This window comes from Nicotiana attenuata, chromosome 2 (assembly GCF_001879085.1).
Source record: "Nicotiana attenuata strain UT chromosome 2, NIATTr2, whole genome shotgun sequence".
NCBI lineage: Eukaryota > Viridiplantae > Streptophyta > Magnoliopsida > Solanales > Solanaceae > Nicotiana > Nicotiana attenuata.
Genome location: NC_031990.1, coordinates 44,764,792 through 44,785,562, shown reverse-complemented (window position 1 = coordinate 44,785,562; position 20,771 = coordinate 44,764,792). Strand labels below are relative to the sequence as shown.

General features: G+C 42.8%; 1 protein-coding gene across 1 annotated transcript; it reads left to right on the top strand.

The window, feature by feature from the left end:
* On the top strand, nt 1,767-19,669 carry LOC109218996. The gene is made up of 3 exons (XM_019383399.1): nt 1,767-2,275; nt 3,782-3,988; nt 19,352-19,669. The coding sequence occupies exons 1-3, from the start codon at nt 1,958-1,960 to the stop codon at nt 19,667-19,669; spliced, it is 843 nt and encodes a 280-aa protein (XP_019238944.1). The 5' UTR covers nt 1,767-1,957.

The following is a 20,771-nucleotide window of genomic DNA, read 5'->3' as shown; positions in this document are numbered from 1 at the left end:
GTTATTGAGAAGTTCCCATCTTTATCTTGTGGCCTGTATTGGACAAGAATTAGTGCAATTGAGGCACATTCTATCGTAAACCAAAAGGTTACTGAATCCAATACTTTTGTACTTTGGCATGATCGATTGGGACATCCTGGATCAATTATGATGAGACGAATTATAGAAAACTCAAATGGGCATCCATTAAAGAATTTAAAGATTCTTTTAAATAATGAATTTTCTTGCACTTCTTATTATCAAGGAAAGTTAATTATTAGACCATCACCAACAAAGGTTGGAATTGAGTCCCCTGCGTTTTTGGAACGTATACAAGGGGACATTTGTGGACCTATTCACCCACCTAGTGGGTCGTTTAGATATTTTATGGTCTTAATAGATGCATCTTCTAGATGGTCTCATGTGTGCCTATTGTCATCACGCAACCTCGCATTTGCAAAATTAATAGCACAAGTAATTCGATTACGGGCGCAATTCCCCGATAATCCAATTAAGTCTATTAGACTTGATAATGCTGCTGAGTTTTCATCCCAAGCATTTAATGATTATTGCTTATCAATTGGGATAAAAGTGGAACATCCTGTAGCTCATGTTCACACTCAAAATGGTCTTGCAGAGTCTTTAATTAAACGTCTGCAATTGATAGCAAGACCGTTACTCATGAAAACGAGGCTGCCCACTTCTGTTTGGGGTCACGCCATTTTGCATGCAGCAATGCTAGTTCGTCTCAGACCGACAAATTATCATAAATATTCCCCGTTGCAATTAGTTTTGGGTCATGAACCTAATATATCCCATTTAAGAATCTTTGGATGCGCAGTATATGTGCCTGTAGCACCGCCACATCGCACCAAAATGGGTCCGCAAAGAAGGTTAGGAATATATGTTGGGTTTGAATCGCCCTCCATTATTCGCTACCTCGAACCATTGACGGGGGATTTGTTTACTGCACGATTTGCAGACTGTCGATTCGATGAGACACTTTTCCCAAAATTAGGGGGAGAAGTTGGTGAAACCAAACGGGAAATTTTGTGAAAAAATCCATCATTATCTCATCTTGATCCACGTGCCTCTATTTGTGAAAAAGAGGTGCAAAAGATTATTCATTTGCAGAAAATAGCAAATCAAATGCCAGATGCATTTACGGATATGAAAAGGATAACAAAATCACATATCCCTGCGGAGAATGTTCCAATCCGTATTGATGTTCCTATTGGACAATCTTCTAGTGTCATAGCTAATGAGTCAAAAGCACGCCTTAAACGTGGCAGACCATTAGGTTCCAAAGATCGAAATCCTAGAAAAAGGAAAATAAATGATCAAAATGACACTACGAAAGAATCTCATGAAGAAATCCACGATTTAATAAATTCTGAGATTCATGAGGAATCCACTGAGCCCCAGACTCTACCGTCTCAAGAAGCTTTTGGGATGAATTACAATGGAATAGAACCCTCTATTTATAGGGAGAGGTTGACTTAGCCACCAAGTAATAAACCCTAGAATCTCTCTAAATATAGACATTCACCATAAATAAAATTCTATTTATAACACTATTGATTTATTGTGCTTCAGATTGTGTACATATGTCGAGATTCGAGAGCATAGGGCTTTGTAGTCGTGGTGTAAAATCAGCTTGATTTAAAAGAAATTCTTGAAATATTATAATTTTTCTTTTTCTTGTAGTCATCATTAATCTTCTTAGTTTGGCTATCACTTTCAAGTACCAAAAGTTTACTTCTTAAATAGCCTCTGCACAGGTTTTGTGGTTGATTTCAGGTTTGGGTGATCAAAACAATGTTCTTGGTCGCATGCCTGGTAATTTTCCAGGTCCTGAGCCCCCATCAACTCCCGAGCATTTGCCTCTGGCTTGTTACGAACTGAGGGTACAATACCTGGAGTTGGAGCTGCATTGCCACTATCGCTTGATTCATCTCAAGGAGAACAGAAGTCTTCCATGCCAGTTTCAATGCCTATAGGAGCTCCCCCTCTTCCTCCTGGTCCACATCCATCTCTTCTTGCGGGTAATCAGCAGCAAGCATATCAACAAAACATGCAGCAAGCTCAGCACCAGCAGTCACTACCTCAACAAATGACTTCTCATCCTTTGCAACCGTCGAATTTGCCACAGCTACAGCCTCCACATATGCCTCTAATGCCACATCCTCATTTACCTCGGCCACCACACCAACTACAACAAGTAAATATGCCTGGCCTTCTGTCTTCAATGCCAGGTTCTGGATCCATCCAAGCAATGCCTATCCCTGGTCCAATGGTATGTATCATATTTCTATTTGCAGGTTGCATCTTCTTCCCCTTTTTTCCTGTAGATGTGCCATGCATATCTTGATTCATCACCTCCTTGGTGCATCTTTAAGTGTAATGCTCTTGCTAATCAAACGGAAATAAGTAAGCGTTTAATGTATTTTTCGTGTAGCATGCATTCTGATTTGTATCTCTGTGTTTATGTTTGCTTATATAGATAGATTCTGAATTCATCTTCATTCGAACCCCCCCCCCCCCCCCCCCCCCCCCCCTCCCTNGGCCCGGTGGCACCAAACTATCATTAATAATTGTGTGTTTGTTTTAGAATTGAAATGCCTCTTTTTAATAACTTAATTGTACAATATATACTTCTCTATAGATTTTCCAACTCAGCCTGGTGCACAAAGCATCCGGCATTCACGCAGGGTCGGGAAAGGCCCGCACCCCTAGGGGTGTGATGTAGACAACGTACCCTATACCCTAATGCAAGCATTAGTGGCTACTTCCACGGCTCGAACCCGTGACCAATAGGTCACACGGAAAATAAAGAGAAATCAATATTTTGTGTAGATTTTCCAGATTCATTTTGTGCAAAGTGCTTACAAAACTTTGATATTAAAGAATTAGTGTTATGAAACAGAGATTATCTTTTTGTAGGACTCCAACTTTATTTTACTGATATTCTAGGTTAAGGCCATAATAATTTCCGAGGCGTTAGTCATGTATTTGTATTGAGATGAGAGTTGTAGCCAAATGGTTACAATTTTTCTTTGCACCTGTTGTAGATATAAAATAAATTAGTAAAAGTGTCCCCTATCCGAGAGTTTAAAATTTTAAATTAGACAGTTCACGCAGTTCAATGTGGTATTGTAAAAGGCAGAGGGTCCTCAAGTCTTCCCGTCATCGATCTACAAAATATTTTCATGTGCTTGACAAGGGGAAAAATTCAGGGTTGCACGTGAGAGGGCAAGGTTTAATGACATAAGATACATCAATACATGCGTCATGTTTCTAACTGCTAATTAAAGCTTTTACACGAGACGGTTCTCACTTTTCAACTTGCATGGATCAAATTTCATTACTTCCTCCGGTCCAAAATAAGTGATTTTTTGGTCTTTTTTTGTGGTCCAAAATAAGTGGTTTTTCCAGATTTCAAGAATGAATTAATTATTTTTTTTCCTTCATTGTCCTTGGAGTAAATAGTGTTGGAATATGTGTTAGGAGTGTTTATGTGAGATAGTAAAGGTTAATATGGTCAATTCAATTGCTAATTAATGCTAAAAGGTGAATTTCTTAATCTGTGTGAAAACATCCAAAAAATTATTTATTTTGGACTGAAGGGAGTAGCATCTTCGTCTCTTCTTGAATAGAGCGGAATTGGTAGCAACTCCGACGACTTTGGAATTGTGGCATATATTTGATTGATTGATAGGAAGTGCATTTGCTTGAAGGAAATACATCCAGAGGATCAAGGGGTTATTTCAGCATCACTGCTTGGTTGTCTTCTTGTTTTCAGGGGATACAAGGTAACATGAATCAGATGGTTCCTCCAATGCCTCAAGGTCATTTTGTGGGCATGCCTTCTGGATCTGGACCACAGGGCAATGTTCCTCCAGGTGGAATGCCAAATGGACTGCCAAACATGCAAGGCCCTCAAAATCCAGGAGGTAATCAGATGTTTCCACCAGGACGAGGCTTCAACAGGCAACAAGCACGAATGCCTGTCACGACCCGGATTTCCCACCCTCATGAGTCGTGATGGCGCCTACTAATGTGAGCTAGGCAAGCCAATTATTGAACAATTTACCTTTTTACCCATTTTATATTCTTTAACCATTATAAAGTAATAACATGAAAACAGCGAAAAATTTAAAATAAGCGGAAGAAAAGCAATAGAATATCTGAACATGTATCCAAAACAACTGTTTGAGCCTCAACTACCCAGAACTGGAGTCACAGTACCACAGACGATCTAAGATTTACTACATACAAGTCTAAAAATAAACGATACACTGTTTCTGGAATTAAGGAAATGAAACAGGAAATAAGGGATAGAGGGAGACGCCAGGGCCTACGGACGCCTGCAGGTCTACCTTGGATCTCTGCGTGGACTGAAGGTAGCCACCCAATCTACGGTCGAAAATCAACAGCACTGGGATCTGTACAAAGGAGTGCAGAGTGTAGCATCAGCACAACCGACCCCATGTGCTAGTAAGTGCCTAGCCTAACCTCGGCGAAGTAGTGACGAGGTTAGGACCAGACCACCAAATAACTTGTACAGTTAAATCATATACAACGGAAATAGAAACAGATAATTACAACTAAAGTTGGGCGGGGAAAACATGCTACGGAGAGTAACAGATAACAACAGAACGACTGTAGAGAAACATAAGAAATACTCTAAATCAATTACCAGCAGAATAAGGAAATACAAGAACTGACACATAAGTGATACCGTTGTGCAACCCGATCCCATTACATATGATACCGTTGCAGGCGTGCAACCCGCTCCCATTTCATATATTACCGTTGCAGGCGTGCAATCCGCTCCCATTTCACATATCACCGTTGCAGGCGTGCAACCTGCTACCATTTCACATTTTACCGTTGCAGGCGTGCAACCCGCTCCCATTTCACATATTAACGTTGCAGGCGTGCAACCCGCTCCCATTTCACATATCACTGTTGTAGGCGTGCAAGCCGCTGCCATTTCACATTTTACCGTTGCAGGCGTGCAACCCGTTCCCATTTCTTTTATCAACACCAATCAAAGAATCCCGGCAAGGGAACAATAATAATAGCACAAACATCCCGGCAAGGGAACAATAATGATAATAACATCCCGGCAAGGAAACTATAATGATAATAACATCCCGGCAAGGGAACAAAAATGATAATAATATCCCGGCAAGGGAAAAATAATAAAATTCTCATATGAAGCGCAATAAACCACAATGGAGGCATAATGATTACAATTCAAGACTCACGGGCATGCTTGACACCGACATATAGATACTCGTCACCATTCCTATACGTCGTACTCCACAATTAACACGTAACAAATAAGACTCGACTCTTAATCCCTCAAGCTAAGGTTAGACCAAACACTTACCTCGATGTCACGAACACAATTCACGTCTCAACTATCGCTTTACCCCTTGATTTCACCACCAATTCGCTCGTATCTAGTCACAAGTTACTTAATTACATCAATAAACGCTAAATGAAACAATTCCAATGCATGAAAATAAATTTTCCAAAGTTTTAGCCAAAAAGTCAAAAATCGCCCCCAGGTCCATATGGTCAAAACCCGAGGTTCGAACCAAAACCCGATTACCCATTCCCCACGAACCCAAATGTATAATTTGTTTTGAAATCGAACCTCAAATCGAGGTCCAAATCCTCAATTTTTGAAAAAACCTAGGTTCTACCCTAAACACCCAATTTTCCCATGAAAATCATTGATTTTGAGTTGAAATCATGTTAAAAGATGTTAATGATTGAAGAAAACGAGTTAAAGTTGACTTACAATCGATTTGAAAGAAGAGTTGTTCTTGAAAAATCACCCTAGGGAGTTTATGTTTTGAAGAGGTGTGAAAAATGGTTGATTTTCGGCTAAGTACAAAAATTTACAGGTTGCAGATGTGGGAATTGCGAACAGGGTTCGCAATTGCGAACCCAGGCTTCTGCTATGTTGGGAATTGCGAACAAATTCTCGCATTTGCAAGTTGGGAATTGCGAACACTGTGTCGCATTTGCGACAACTAGCTAAGAGGGGGAAGCATCGCATTTGCGATAGAATCCTCGCAATTGCGAGATAGACTGGCCTGGGCTACTTTCGCAATTGCGACATAGCCCTCGCATTTGCGAGCCAGGCTTCGCAAATGCGAAGCCTGCAGGCCTGCACAGAAAATAGTTGAAGCCTGCAATTCCTTAAGTCCAAAAAATCCACCCCGTGGCCTATCCAAAACTCACCCGAGCCCTCGGGGCTCCAAACCAAACATGCACACCAACCTAATAATATCATACGGACTCGCTCGTGCATTCAAATCACTAAAATAACATCAACAACTATGAATTTAGCATCAAAATCATGAAATTTCTCAAGAACTTCAAATTTTCCATTTTTTCTCAAATACGATCTGATTCATGTCGTTTCAAGTCTGTTTCTTACCAAATTTCACAGACTTATCTTAATCACATATAAGACTTGTACCGGGCTCCGGAACCAAAATACGGGCCCGATACCATCAAGTTCCAATCACAATTCATTTCCAAATCTCATAAATAATTTCAGAAAATAATTTTCTTTAAAAATTTATTTCTCGGGCTTGGGACCTTGGAATTCGATTCCAGGCATACGCCCAAGTCCCATATTTTCCTACGGACCCTCCGGTATCTTCAAATCACGGGTCCGGGTCCATTTATCCAATATGTTGACCGAAGTCAACTTAATACATTTTATAGTCAAAATTTATCATTTTTCACAGATTTTCACGTATTGGCTTTCCGGCTACGCGCCCGAACTACGCATGCAAATCGAGGTGAGACAGAAAGAGGTTTTTAAGGCCTCAAAATGCAGAATTTACTTTTAAAACAAGTGATGACCCAAAAGGTCGTCACATTCTCCACCTCTAAAACAACCGTTCGTCCTCGAACGGACATAAGAAGGAAATACCTGAGCCTGGGAAAAGATGGGGATGACGGCTCCGCATATCGGACTCGAACTCCCAGGTCGATGCCTCAGCAAGCTGACCTCTCCACTGAACACGAACAGAAGGAAAACTCTTCGATCTCAACTGACGAACCTGCCGATCTAGAATACCTACCGGCTCCTCCTCATTGGACAAGTCCTTGTCCAACTGGACAGTGCTGAAATCTAACACGTGGGATGGATCGCCGTGATACTTTCGAAGCATGGTGACATGAAACACTGGATGCACGGCTGATAAGCTCGGCGAAAACGAAAGTCTGTAAGCCAACTCTCCCACTTGATCACGAATCTCAAACGGGCCAACGAACCTAGGGCTAAGCTTGCCCTTCTTCCCAAATCTCATCACGGCTTTCATAGGCGACACTCAAAGCAATACCCGCTCACCGATCATGAAAGCCAAATCTCGAACCTTGCGGTCGGCATAGCTCTTTTGCCTGGACTGAGCTGCACGAAGCCTATCCTGAATGATCCTGACCTTGTCCAAGGCATCCTATACTAGATCCGTACCCAACAACCGAGCCTTTTCCGGCTCAAACCATCCAACCGGCGACCGACACCGCCTACCATACAAAGCCTTATAAGGAGCCATATGGATACTCGACTGGTAGCTGTTGTTGTAGGCAAACTCTGCTAAAGGCAAAAATTGATCCCACGAGCCTCTAAAGTCAATGACACAAGCTCGGAGCATATCCTCCGAAATCTGAATAGTCCGCTCGGACTGCCCGTCCGTCTGAGGATGAAACGATGTGCTCAACTCAACCCGCGTGCCCAACTCTTGCTGAATTGCTCTCCAAAAATGTGAGGTAAACTGCGTACCTTGATCCGAAATGATAGACACGGGCACACCATGAAGGCGAACAATCTCCCGGATATAGATCTTAGCTAACCTCTCAGAAGAATAGGAGAATGCAATAGGGATGAAATGTGCTTACTTGGTCAGCCTATCAATAATAACCCACACTGCATCGAACTTCCTCTGCGTCCGTGGGAGTCCAACAACGAAGTCCATAGTGATATGCTCCCACTTTCACTCAGGAATCTCAATATTCTGAAATGAACCACCGGGCCTCTGATGCTCGTACTTAACCTGCTGACAATTCAAACACCGAGCCACATATGCAACGATATCCTTCTTCATTCTTCTCCACCAATAATGCTGCCGCAAATCCTGATAGATCTTAGCGACGCTCGGATAAATAGAGTACCGGGAGCTATGGGCCTCATCTAAAATCAACTCTCGAAGTCCATCCACATTAGGCACACAAACTCGACCCTGAAATCGTAAAACTCCATCATATCCTAAGGTGACCTGCTTGGCACCTTCGTGCTGCACCGTGTCTCTGGGGACACACAAATGAGGATCATCATACTACCGATCTCGGATACGCTCCAATAATGAAGAACGAGCGACGGTGCAAGCTAACACACGACTGGGCTCAGAAACATCCAGTCTCACGAACTGATTGGCTAAAGCTTGAACATCCAAAGCAAGCGGTCTCTCACCGACCGGTATATAAGCAAGACTGCCCATACTGGCTGACTTCCTACTCAAAGCATCGGCCACCATATTGGCCTTCCCCGGATGATATAAGATGGTGATATCATAGTCTTTCAACAACTCCAACCACCTTCTCTGCCTCAAGTTTAGCTCCTTCTGCTTGAACAAATACTGCAAACTCTTGTGATCCGTGAACACCTCACATGCCACGCCATACAGATAATGCCTCCAAATCTTCAACGCGTGAACAATGGCTACTAACTCCAAATCATGAACCGGATAGTTCTTCTCATGAATTTTCAACTGCCGCGAAGCATAGGCAATGACCTTTCCATCCTGCATCAACACTGCCCTAAGTCCAATACGAGATGCATCACAATAACTATATAAGGCCCTGAACCTGTGGGCAAAACCAACACCGGTGCCGTAGTCAGAGCTGTCTTGAGCTTCTGAAAGCTCGCCTCACACTCTTCCGACCATCTGAACTGGGCACCCTTCTGGTTCAACCTGGTCATCGGGGCTGCAATAGATGAAAACCCCTCTACGAACCGACGATAGTAGCCTGCCAATCCCAAGAAACTCCGGATCTCTATAGCTGATGCTGGTCTAGGCCAGTTCTTGACCGCCTCAATCTTCTTCGGATCAACCTGAATACCCTCTGCTGACACAACATGACCCAGGAATGCAACTGAACTCAACCAGAACTCACATTTCGAAAACATAGCATACAACTGACTATCCTTGAAAGTCTGAAGAACCACTCTAAGATGCTGCTCGTGCTACTCCCGGCTGCGGGAATATATCAAAATATCATCAATGAAGGTTATCACAAATGAATCCAAGTAAGGCCTGAACACTCGGTTCATCAAATCCATAAAAGCTGCTGGGGCATTTGTCAACCCGAATGACATCACCAAGAACTCATAATGCCCGTACCAAGTGTGGAAAGCTGTCTTAGGGACATCGGATGCCCTAATCCTTAACTGATGGTAGCCAGATCTCAAGTCAATCTTCGAAAATACCTTGGCACCCTGAAGCTGATCAAACAAATCATCAATCCTCAGCAATGTATACTTATTCTTGATTGTAACCTTGTTCAACTTTCGGTAATCAATACACATTCTCATCGATCTATCCTTCTTTTTAACAAACAACACCGGCGCACCCCCAAGGCAAAACACTCGGTCTAATGAAACCCTTCTCAAGAAAGTCTTGCAACTGCTCCTTCAACTCTTTCAACTCAGGCAGGGCCATACGATACGGCGGGATAGAAATGAGCTGAGTGCTCGGAGCCAAATCAATGCAAAAGCCAATATCCTTGTCGGGTGGCATACCCGGCAGGTCTGAAGGAAATACCTCAGGAAACTCATGAACAACGGGCATAGACTCAATAGAAGGAACCTTAGCACTAGAATCACGAACATAGGCCAAATAGGCCAAACACCCCTTCTCGACCATACGCCGAGCCTTCACATAAGAGATAACACTGCGGGTAGAATGACCAGGAGTCCCTCTACACTCCAAACAAGGTAAACCCGACAAGGCTAAGGTCACAGTCTTGGCATGACAGTCCAAGATAGAGTGGTAGGGTGATAACCAGTCCATCCCTAATATGATATCGAAATCAACCATGTCCAGAAGAAGCAAATCTACACGAGTCTCAAGAGCCCCAATCACAACTATAGAAGAACGATGGACTCGATCTACCACAATAGAAACACCCACCAATGTAGACATATAAACAGGAGCACTCAAAGAATCAATAGGCATGACCAGATACGGTGCAAAACAAGAAGACACATAGGATTATGTAGATCCTGGATCAAATAAAATTGAAGCATCTCTGTTCCAAACCAGAACAGTACCTGTGATAACCGCATCGGAAGCCTCAACCTCAAGCCTGGCTGGAAGAGCATAACATTGGAGTTGGGCCCCACCACCCTGGACTACATCTCTGGGATGGCCTGTTACTGGCTGGCCTCCACCTCTAGCTGCCTGACCTCCACCTCTAATACCTCTACCTCCACCTCTAGCGCTTCTACCCCCACCCCTAGCTGGCTGGGCGGGCTGTGGAACACTCGGTGCCTGAACCATGGCACGGGAACCCTGATGCTGAGAGCTACTCGGTGCTCGAGGGCAATACTTGGAAATGTGCCTTGTGTCGCCACAAGTAAAACAAGCCCTCAGCTGCTGGGGCTGACGACCCTGGAAACTCTGAAGCGGCGGTGCGCTGATATGAGCTAGTGGTGCACTGTAGGACTACTGATCAGAAAACTGCATATGAGAACCACGGCCATCTGAAGCACCGTGAGAAACCTGAAGTGCTGACTGAAAAGGCCTAGGAGGATGGCCTCTACCATACGAATCCCTGCCTCCAGACGAGGTACCACTGAATCGGCCTTAATGACGAGGCCTCTTGTCCGAACCATGACCACCTCCCTGCGACAGAACCATCTCCACTCTCCTGGCCACATTGGCCGCCTCCTGGAAAGAAATCTCACCCCCTGTCTCCCTAGCCATCTGAAGTCGAATAGGCTGGATAAGTCCCTCAATGAACCTCTTCACCCTCTCTCTCTCTCTCGGTGGGAAGTATGACAAGAGCATGAGGAGCCAAGTCGATGAATCTGGTCTCATACTGAGTAACGGTCATAGAACCCTGCTGAAGATGCTCAAAATGCCTCCGATAGGCCTCTCTCTGAGTGATAGGGAGAAACTTTTCCAGAAATAGCTGAGTAAACTGCTCCCAAGTCAAAGTTGGTGATCCGGCTGGTCTAGCCAAACAATAGTCTCTCCACCAAGTCTTGGCGGATCCAGACAAGCGAAAAGTAGCAAAATCGACCCAATTGGTCTCCACTATCCCCATGTTCCTGAGAACCTCATGACAGGTGTCTAGATAATCCTGGGGATCCTCAGAAGATGCATCGCTGAAAGTAGTAGTGAAGAGCTTGGTGAACCTGTCCAATATCCACAAGGCATCGGCAGACATAGCTGCGCCATCACCGGTCCAGGCTACCACACCCGTCTGAACTGCTCCAACTGGCTTAACTGCTGGAGTCTGAAATTGGGAGCTACTTGCTCCGGAGTGCGAGTAGCAGGAGTCTGGGCTCCTCCTCCAGCCTGAGAGACGGCTGGTGCGACAGGAAGCAAGCCTGCCCGGGTGGCACTCTCCATAAGGCCCACTAGACGGACCAAAGCATCCTGGAGTATTGGGGTGGCAATAAACCCCTCTAGGACCTGAGCTGGGCCCATCGGAACTGCTGTGGCTGGAACCTCATCATCAAAGTCAACCTGAGACTCCGCTACTGGTGTTATTGCTCTGGGCTGAGCTCTGCCCCTACCTCGGCCTCTAGCACGGCCTCGGCCTCGGCCTCTGCCCCTCGTGGGAGCTGCTGCTGGGGGCTCGGGCTACTGATCAGCGGATGAGGAAACGCACGTTCTCGGCATCTGCGAGAGAACATAATAGAAATTCAATCAGCATTGGGAAACCAAATTGCATGACAAGAAAGAATAGATGTGAAATTTTCCTAACTCTGTAGCCTCTGGGGATAAATACAGACGTCTCCGTACCGATCCCTCAGACTCTACTAAGCTTGTCTGTGAACTGCGAGACCCATATAACCTAGAGCTCTGATAAAAACTTGTCACGACCCAGATTTCCCACCCTCAGGAGTCGCGATGGCGCCTACTAATGTGAGCTAGGCAAGCCAATTATTGAAAAATTTACCTTTTTACCCATTTTATATTCTTTAACCACTATGAAGTAATAACATGAAAATAATGGAAAATTTAAAATAAGCAGAAGAAAAGCAATAGAATATCTGAACATGTATCCAAAATAACTGTTTGAGCCTCAACTACCCAGAACTGGTGTCACAGTACCACAGACGATCTAAGATTTACTAAATACAAGTCTAAAAATAAACGATACATTGTTTCTGGAATTAAGGAAATAAAACAGGAAATAAGGGATAGAGGGAGACGCCAGGGCCTGCGGACGCCTGCAGGTCTACCTTGGATCTCCGCGTGGACTGAAGGCAGCCACCCAATCTACGGTCCAATATCAACAGCACTGGGATCTGCACAAAAGAGTGCAGAGTGTAGCATCACCACAATCGACCCCATGTGCTGGTAAGTGCCTAGCCTAACCTCGGCGAACTAGTGACGAGGCTAGGACCACACCACCAAATAACCTGTACAGTTAAATCATATACAGCGGAAATAGAAACAGATAATTACAACTAAAGTTGGGCGGGGGAAACATGCTACGGGGAGTAACAGATAACAACAGAATGACTGTAGAGAAACATAAGAAATACTCTAAATCAATTACCAGCAGAATAAGGAAATAGAAGAACAGACACACAAGTGATACCGTTGCAGGCGTGCAACCCGATCCCATTACATATGATACCGTTGCAGGAGTGCAACCCGCTCCCATCTCATATATTACCGTTGCAAGCGTGCAACCCGCTCCCATTTCACATATCACCGTTGCAGGCGTGCAACCCGTTCCCATTTCACATATTAACGTTGCGGGCTGCACCATTTCACATATTAACGTTGCAGGCGTGCAACCCGCTCCCATTTTACATATTAACGTTGCAGGCGTGCAACCCGCTCCCATTTCACATATCGCCGTTGCAAGCGTGCAACCCGCTCCCATTTCACATATCACCGTTGCAGGCGAGCAACCCGCTCCCATTTCACATTTTACCGTTGCAGGCGTGCAACCCGTTCCCATTTCTTTTATCAACACCAATCAAAGAATCCCGGTAAGGGAACAATAATATTAGCACAAACATCCTGGCAAGGGAACAATAATGATAATAATATCCCGACAAAGGTACTATAATGATAATAACATCCCGGCAAGGGAACAAAAATGATAATAACATCCCGGCAAGAGAACAATAATGAAATTCTCATATGAAGCGCAATAAACCACAACGGAGGCATAATGATTGCAATTCAAGACTCACGGGCATGCTTGACACCGACGTATAGATACTCGTCCCAATGACTATACGTCGTACTCCACAATTAACACGTAACAAATAAGACTCGACTCCTAATCCCTCAAGCTAAGGTTAGACCAAACACTTACCTCGATGTCACGAACACAATTCACGTCTCAGCTATCGCTTTACCCCTAGATTTCACCACCAATTCACTCGTATCTAGTCACAAGTTACTTAATTACATCAATAAACGCTAAATGAATCAATTCCAATGCATGAAAATGATTTTCCAAAGTTTTACCCAAAAATTCAAAAATCGCCCCCGGGCCCACATGGTCAAAACCCGAGGTTCGAACCAAAATCCGATTACCCATTCCCCCACGAACCCAAATATATAATCTGTTTTGAAATCGGACCTCAAATCGAGGTCCAAATCCTCAATTTTTGAAAAACCTAGGTTCTACCCAAAACACCCAATTTCCCCATGAAAATCATTGATTTTGAGTTGAAATCATGTTAAAAGATGTTAATGATTGAAGAAAACGGGTTAAAATTGACTTACAATCAATTTGGAAGAAGAGTTGTTCTTGAAAAATCGCCCTAGGGAGTTTATGTTTTGAAGAGATGTGAAAAATGTTTGATTTTCGGCTAAGTATAAAAATTTGCAGGTTGCAGATGTGGGAATTGCGAACCCAGGCTTCTGCTATGTTGGGAATTGCAAACAAATTCTCGCATTTGCGAGTTGGGAATTGCAAACACTGTGTCGCATTTGCGACAACTGGCTAAGAGGGGCAAGCATCGCATTTGCGATAGAATCCTCGCAATTGCGAGATAGACTAGCCTGGGCTACTTTCGCAATTGCGACATAGCCCTCGCATTTGCGATATCGCATTTGCGAGCCAGGCTTCGCAAATGCGAAGCCTGCAGGCCTGCACAGAAAACAGTTGAAGCCTGCAATTCCTTAAGTCCAAAAAATCCACCCCGTTTCCTATCCAAAACTCACCCAAGTCCTCGGGGCTCCAAACCAAACATGCACACCAACCTAAAAATATCATACGGACTCGTTCGTGCATTCAAATCACTAAAATAACATCAACAACTATGAATTTAGCATCAAAATCATGAATTTTCTCAAGAACTTCAAATTTTCCATTTTTTCTCAAATACGATCCGATTCACGTCATTTCAAGTCTATTTCTTACCAAATTTCACAGAATTATCTTAAATCACATATAAGACTTGTACCGGGCGCCAGAACCAAAATACGGGCCTGATACCATCAAGTTCCAATCATAATTCATTTCCAAATCTCATAAATAATTTCAAAAAACAATTTTCTTTAAAAATTCATTTCTCGGGCTTGGGACCTCGGAATTCGATTCCAAGCATACGCCCAAGTCCCATATTTTCCTACGGACCCTCCGGGACCATCAAATCACGGGTCCAGGTCTGTTTACCCAAAATATTGACCGAAGTAAACTTAATTCATTTTATAGTCAAAATTTATCATTTTTTTACAGATTTTCACATATTGGCTTTTAGGCTACGTGCCCAGATTGCGCACGCAAATCAAGGTGAGACAAAAAGAGGTTTTTAAGGACCTCGGAATGCACAATGCCGCTCATGCCTGGACATAATCCTTATCAGGTGTGTGGCTTGTAAATTACTTTAACAGATCTAAGAGTGGAGTCCGGAACCAAAATGTGGTTCTTTTGGCAAAATACATAAGTAGGTGAAAAAAAAAGACATTTTTATGTATAGTGCCAAAATACTTGGCGCTATACAATAACAGTAACTGTGCCGTTAATGTATAGCGCCAAGTATTTTGGCACTATACTGAAAAGCTGACACGCCCAGGTATAGCGCCAAAATACCTGGCGCTATACTCATTTTTCCTGGCCCCACCAATAATTCCTGACTTCAATAATTCAAAAGCGCATAGTGCCAACTTTTTCGGTGCTATATATAAAAAAAAAATCCCGGCTAGCCATTTCCTATATAAAGAGGTTAGGATTGTATAGAAATTCATTCAAAAAATTTTTTAACTCTTGTTGAAACGTTTATTATTGTTAAATTCTCCAGCATTTTTTCATTATGTCTGAAGAGCGTAGAATAAGAGTTTCATTATATTGGGGGGGTGAGGTTGTGATGGAGAATAACTCCGTGGGCTACAATTTACCTGCTAAGTGTCATGTTAAATTGCCACTTACAATGGAGTACGATACATTGATATCGTTGTTATGCAAAAAAATGAGTGTGAGGAAACGTTCAGTGATACTTAAAGTAACCGGAAGATATCCGTATTCCGTCACTCCGCAAGGGGTTGCTTTTTACTCGGAGTTTAACATCGATGATGATGAAACTTTGAGTGATTTTCTGAGGACTCCGGACGAATGCCGGGAATTTCTTGTAATCACAATGTTGGAGATGTACGTGAAGGTCGAAGACGTTCCAAAAAATGAGATTGGGCGTAGTAGAGATAACCCCCAGTCATCGGGTGGTTATTCTGGAGCAGTTTTTGCCAGACAGGTTCCGGATGAAAGAGTTCTCCTTGATTTAAACTTATCACCGTCGGCGAATGAGCAGCGAGAAAATAATTTATACCCTGCTTTCCATAATTCACAAGACGAGTGGTAAACTTCAATTTTCATTTGTGTTAATTATGTATATTTTTGGCGTATTGAATTTGTATTAACGCTCATATATTTAATAGGGGGTACCGACCGGATATGAATTTTACAAGTGGCCCATCCGGTAGTCATCACCTAATTGAAAACGTCTATCATGGAATTTCATCACATTACGACTTGTAAGTGAAGATATAGCCATAGGGAAAGCATTTATTAATTCTGTAGCTTATATTTTTGTTGGTTGTGCAGTGAAAACGAGCAAGTTGAACCACCCGTACTCACTCAATTGCCCGAAAACAATGTATTACATCGGGATCTGGCAGATGCACAGAGTGAGGAACAGAATAGTGATTACGATAACAATGCGGATGAATCCAAAGACGAGACACCCTTTCCTCGTGAGGATGGTGATGCGCAGGATGAGGAGGAAGGGCCTGATTTGAAGAGAGACCCCCCTAGACGAAGGTCGAGTCCGAAGTGCCGTTTCATTCAAGGGAGATTCCTTACATTGATAACTTGCCAACCGTGCCGGATGTGGAAGCTCTCACAAGGGATTTTGATGAATTCCGGACAGCAATGTGGGATGAGTCTAGACCAACGGTGCTTGTAAAGGAGATGCTTTTTTCTGATAAAGCGCGCCTAAGCAGGGCTTGTAAAATGAACAACGTAAAAGAGTGTCATGAGATGCAGGTATGGGAGTCAAGTCCGACGGTATACAAGGTTGTTTTCCGCAGGTGGTTTTGGCCATGTAATTGGATGTTACGTGCGACCAAGAAGAAGACAGGTATGTGGAAAGTGGGTAAATACATTCCCACCCACACATGCGAAATGGACACATTCAACGGGAATCACTTTAACTTGGATATTGACGTGATTTCTCTTGTTCTTATTCCACACATCGAACAGTCCATAAGGTATAAAATCAAATAGTGCATTACAGCAGTCCACCAGGAACATGGCCATACCATTACTAAAAGAAAGGCATTTCTCGGGCGCAAACGATCGTTTGAAATAGTCTATGGTAACTGGGATAAGTCATTTGCAGATCTGCCTAGGTACATGGCTGCACTTTAGCATTTTAACCCCGGGACGGTTGTTGAGTGGAAGCTTGAGCGGAGTCCGGGTAAACCAGAATATATATTCAATTACGTGTTCTGGGCGTTTAAACCAGCAATTGATGGTTTTTCGCATTGTCGCCCCGTAATATCCATAGACGGCACTCATGTCTATGGAAAGTACGATATCAAGCTGTTGATAGCCGTGGCAGTAGATGCTAATGGACAGATATTTCCTCTAGCTTTTGCTATTTGTGCCAATGAAAGCCAAGAGACGTGGATGCTGTTTTTGAACCACTTGAAAGAGCACGTTGTCAAACAGCGTTCCGGTATCTATCTAATATCTGATTGGCACGGTGGTATCTTAAGTTCTATGGAGAACTTGCTTGCATGGCAAGAACCTTATGCCTACCATCGTTACTGTGTTAGGCACCTTAAAGCCAATTTCCAGAAGGCATATCCCAATAAGGATCTGCATGATTTGATGTGGATGGCAGCAATAGACCACCAACAGCATAAATTCCGGAGGCACATGGAATATATCAGGCAAGAAGACGAGGCAGCCTGTCGTTGGTTAATGCGACGTGGCCCTGAAAAGTGGACTTTGCATGCGGATGGTGGCAGACGATGGGGAACTCTGACTACAAATGTGTTAGAGTCTTTCAACGGGTTATTCAAGTCGACAAGAGGATTGCCTGTCATAGCCATGGTGCGGATGTCGTTCAAGTAGATGGCGGAGAGGTTTGTTGAAAGGTCTGCAGCTGCAACGTCATTAATGGAAAGGGGTGTTGAATTTATGCCAGTGCCGATGAAGAGATTTGAGAAATACAGACGGCGAGCACATTGGTATTCATTTTTGCAGTATGATAACGAAAGAAATATTTTTGAAGTTCGCACCGCTATCCATCAAAATCGGTGTAATAATGTGCATACTGTAAATGAATCTACAAGGTTATGCTCTTTTGGAAAATAGTCCATCTACCACATGCCATCAAGTGCTTTCAACAAGTTGGTTTAGGTGCAACCAACTATGTTGATCAACAATATAGTGTTTCCAAGTACCTAAACACATATAGTGGTCAGTTGCAGCCAGTGGGTGCTGAGCATTATTGGCCTCCGAAACCATTTAAAATGGTGTGTAACAAGTCCTATTTGCGTAAAATACAGGTGCAGAAGAGAAGGCGTATACGGAACCAAATGGATGTTAGTGATACCGTTTATGCGCGCAAATGTGGTATATGCTCGCAAACAGGACACGACCATAGAAAATGTCCTTTGGGTGGCAACAGTAATCAAGCTCGTGGTGGGTGTTCTTCTAGTGTACCTAACTACCCATGAGTTGATGTTGTAATAATTAGTTGTTATGTCTATGTTGCAAGATTTATGAAATAAAATTATGCTTGTTAATTATGATTTGTACTTTCCCATTTTACCTATTTAAATAATAATTTAATAAAATTATCTGCCAACATCTAGGGGACCTTTAATTAGTGTTTTGGTCATTCCATAAAGGTCAACAAAACCTGAAATATTTTTTTCCAAGTCAAGCACATTATCACTCTTCTATGTATCAGAAAAATAAAGATGCTTTGACAATAACATAATTCAACTTTCACAATATTTGGATTGGTTCTAGATAATGAAAGAAACATCGCTCCACTTATTTCTCTTAGGTGCTGAGAATGGGACCTTTTTTCTTTTTCTTTATTTTTCCTCTAGGAATATTTAAATGTAACACGAATTTCCATTTAGTCTGTGTGTTGTCTTGTCGAACTGAAAAAGCTGACCAGCTGACATAAAGTTGTCTTGTCAACATCATGATATTTAACACGCAAAATATAGCACCATTACATAGTACGTTATGTGTGTGTTGTCTTGTCGAACTGAAAAAGCTGACCGGCTAACATAAAGTTGTCTTGTCAATATCATGATATTTAACACGCAAAATATAGCGTCATTACATAGTACGTTATGTATGAGTTGTCTTGTCAAACTAAAAAAGCTGACCAGCTGACATAAAGTTGTCTTATCAACATTATGATATTTAACATGCAAAATATAGCGCCATTACATAGTACGTTATGTATTTTGTCTCGCCTATAAATAACGGGCTCATTGTAGTTATTTTGTGTGCTCAAAATTTACTAAAAGAACATATTTCATTAAAAGTAAGGTTCTTTTACTAAAAGCAAATATTTCATTAAATAGCTCAACCTTTTTGTCCACCAAAGTGCAAGTGTGGAAAAGCATGCTCGATGCAAAGTTGTTGGGACGGTGGTGAAGTTAGACGCCGCTACTGGCACTGTATGAACCAGTTTTACAAGGTTTCCGGTGAACCTATTTGTGATTTTGAGGAATGGGTTGATGAACCATGTTATCAGGAATGCTACAGAGAACAACTGCAGTATCTTCATAATGTGTGTTTAAGACAACGGGAACAAGAAAGAGAAAGCAACAGAACTATTGCAGACTTGAGGGCGAAACTGAAGGAGGTGGGAGAAGCACAATGGAATTGTGAAGCACAAAAGGAACGTAAAAAAGAAATATAAACGGGAACTTGCGGAGGTGATGGCGAAACTGAAAGAGGTAGAAGAAGAAAAAGAACAACTGGAAGAACGATTTAAGTGGTTGGAGCGGAGAATAAATGGCAACCGGGGCTAAACATTGGCATGTATGTGTTTAGTGTATTTTTCATAGTTCATGTATTTTTATTATGTTGGCCTGCTATGTTTGTGTTTGTGCTGTAGTAATATTTTCCTTGTTTGTTGTACTAAATTTTATTTTAATTGAAGCGGAAGTTAAGTTTAAGTGCTTGTGTTGTTATATGAAACTAACAAACGAATGGAGAACTAAGAAAATGTAATGGGCATATTCGATTAAATATTGTTGTCAATGTATACAAAAATATTATTTACACCAAATAATAATAAAAAGGAAGGCTGAATCAATGTGTCCCGCATCCGGTGTGTCTCAATGCAGCCGCTGGCCTGAGGCGCATCCCCTCCCGCTCGGGTACGCTATCAGGATCATCATCATCAAGTCGTCTCTTTATAGCCGGATGCGGCGCAGGATGACATGTATCGGTGGTGCTGTCAGGTCCAGTAGAAGGCTACATAATAATATGAAACTTAGTATAGAAAACTACATAACAATTCACAACAATTTATATTGTCTTACCATCATCGTGTCTGGATCCTGAATGTAGTCATCTGTCGCAGCATCGCATGAAGCCTTAAAAAGGAAATTAATAAAGTTAAAGAAAATAAATAAGTTACAGTTAAAATAAATTCAAATTCAATACTAATAAAATCATACATGCGCATGTGATGTGGAGCCATAACTCAATCGGCGCCCACTATAAAAATCTCGGGTCGGTCGATCGCCATCAGTAGTAGAAGGTCCTGGGAAGTATCTACCCCAATCCACTCCTTGAATATCCGAGCCCGTGATCAATAATTGACCCGATGGGGTCACCTGCGATGGCACTGGAGTGCGATAAATTCCAAGGCTGTAAGACGGCTTGTCTGTCTCATGCATGCCACCTGCCATATCAGCAGCAACATCATCAGCAGGAGCCTCAACGCCCCCTTTCTAGGGACCACCTCCTCTCCGCCAACGACTACGTCGTCCGGCACCACCAGATCGTCGGGC

Coding starts and splice junctions, on each gene's coding strand:
- LOC109218996 (XM_019383399.1), top strand. CDS start 1,958: ATGCCAGTTTCAATGCCTATAGGAGCTCCCCCTCTTCCTCCTGGTCCA. Junction 2,276..3,781: donor TGCCTATCCCTGGTCCAATG/GTATGTATCATA, acceptor TCTTGTTTTCAG/GGGATACAAGGTAACATGAA. Junction 3,989..19,351: donor GGCAACAAGCACGAATGCCT/GTCACGACCCGG, acceptor TGTCCACCAAAG/TGCAAGTGTGGAAAAGCATG.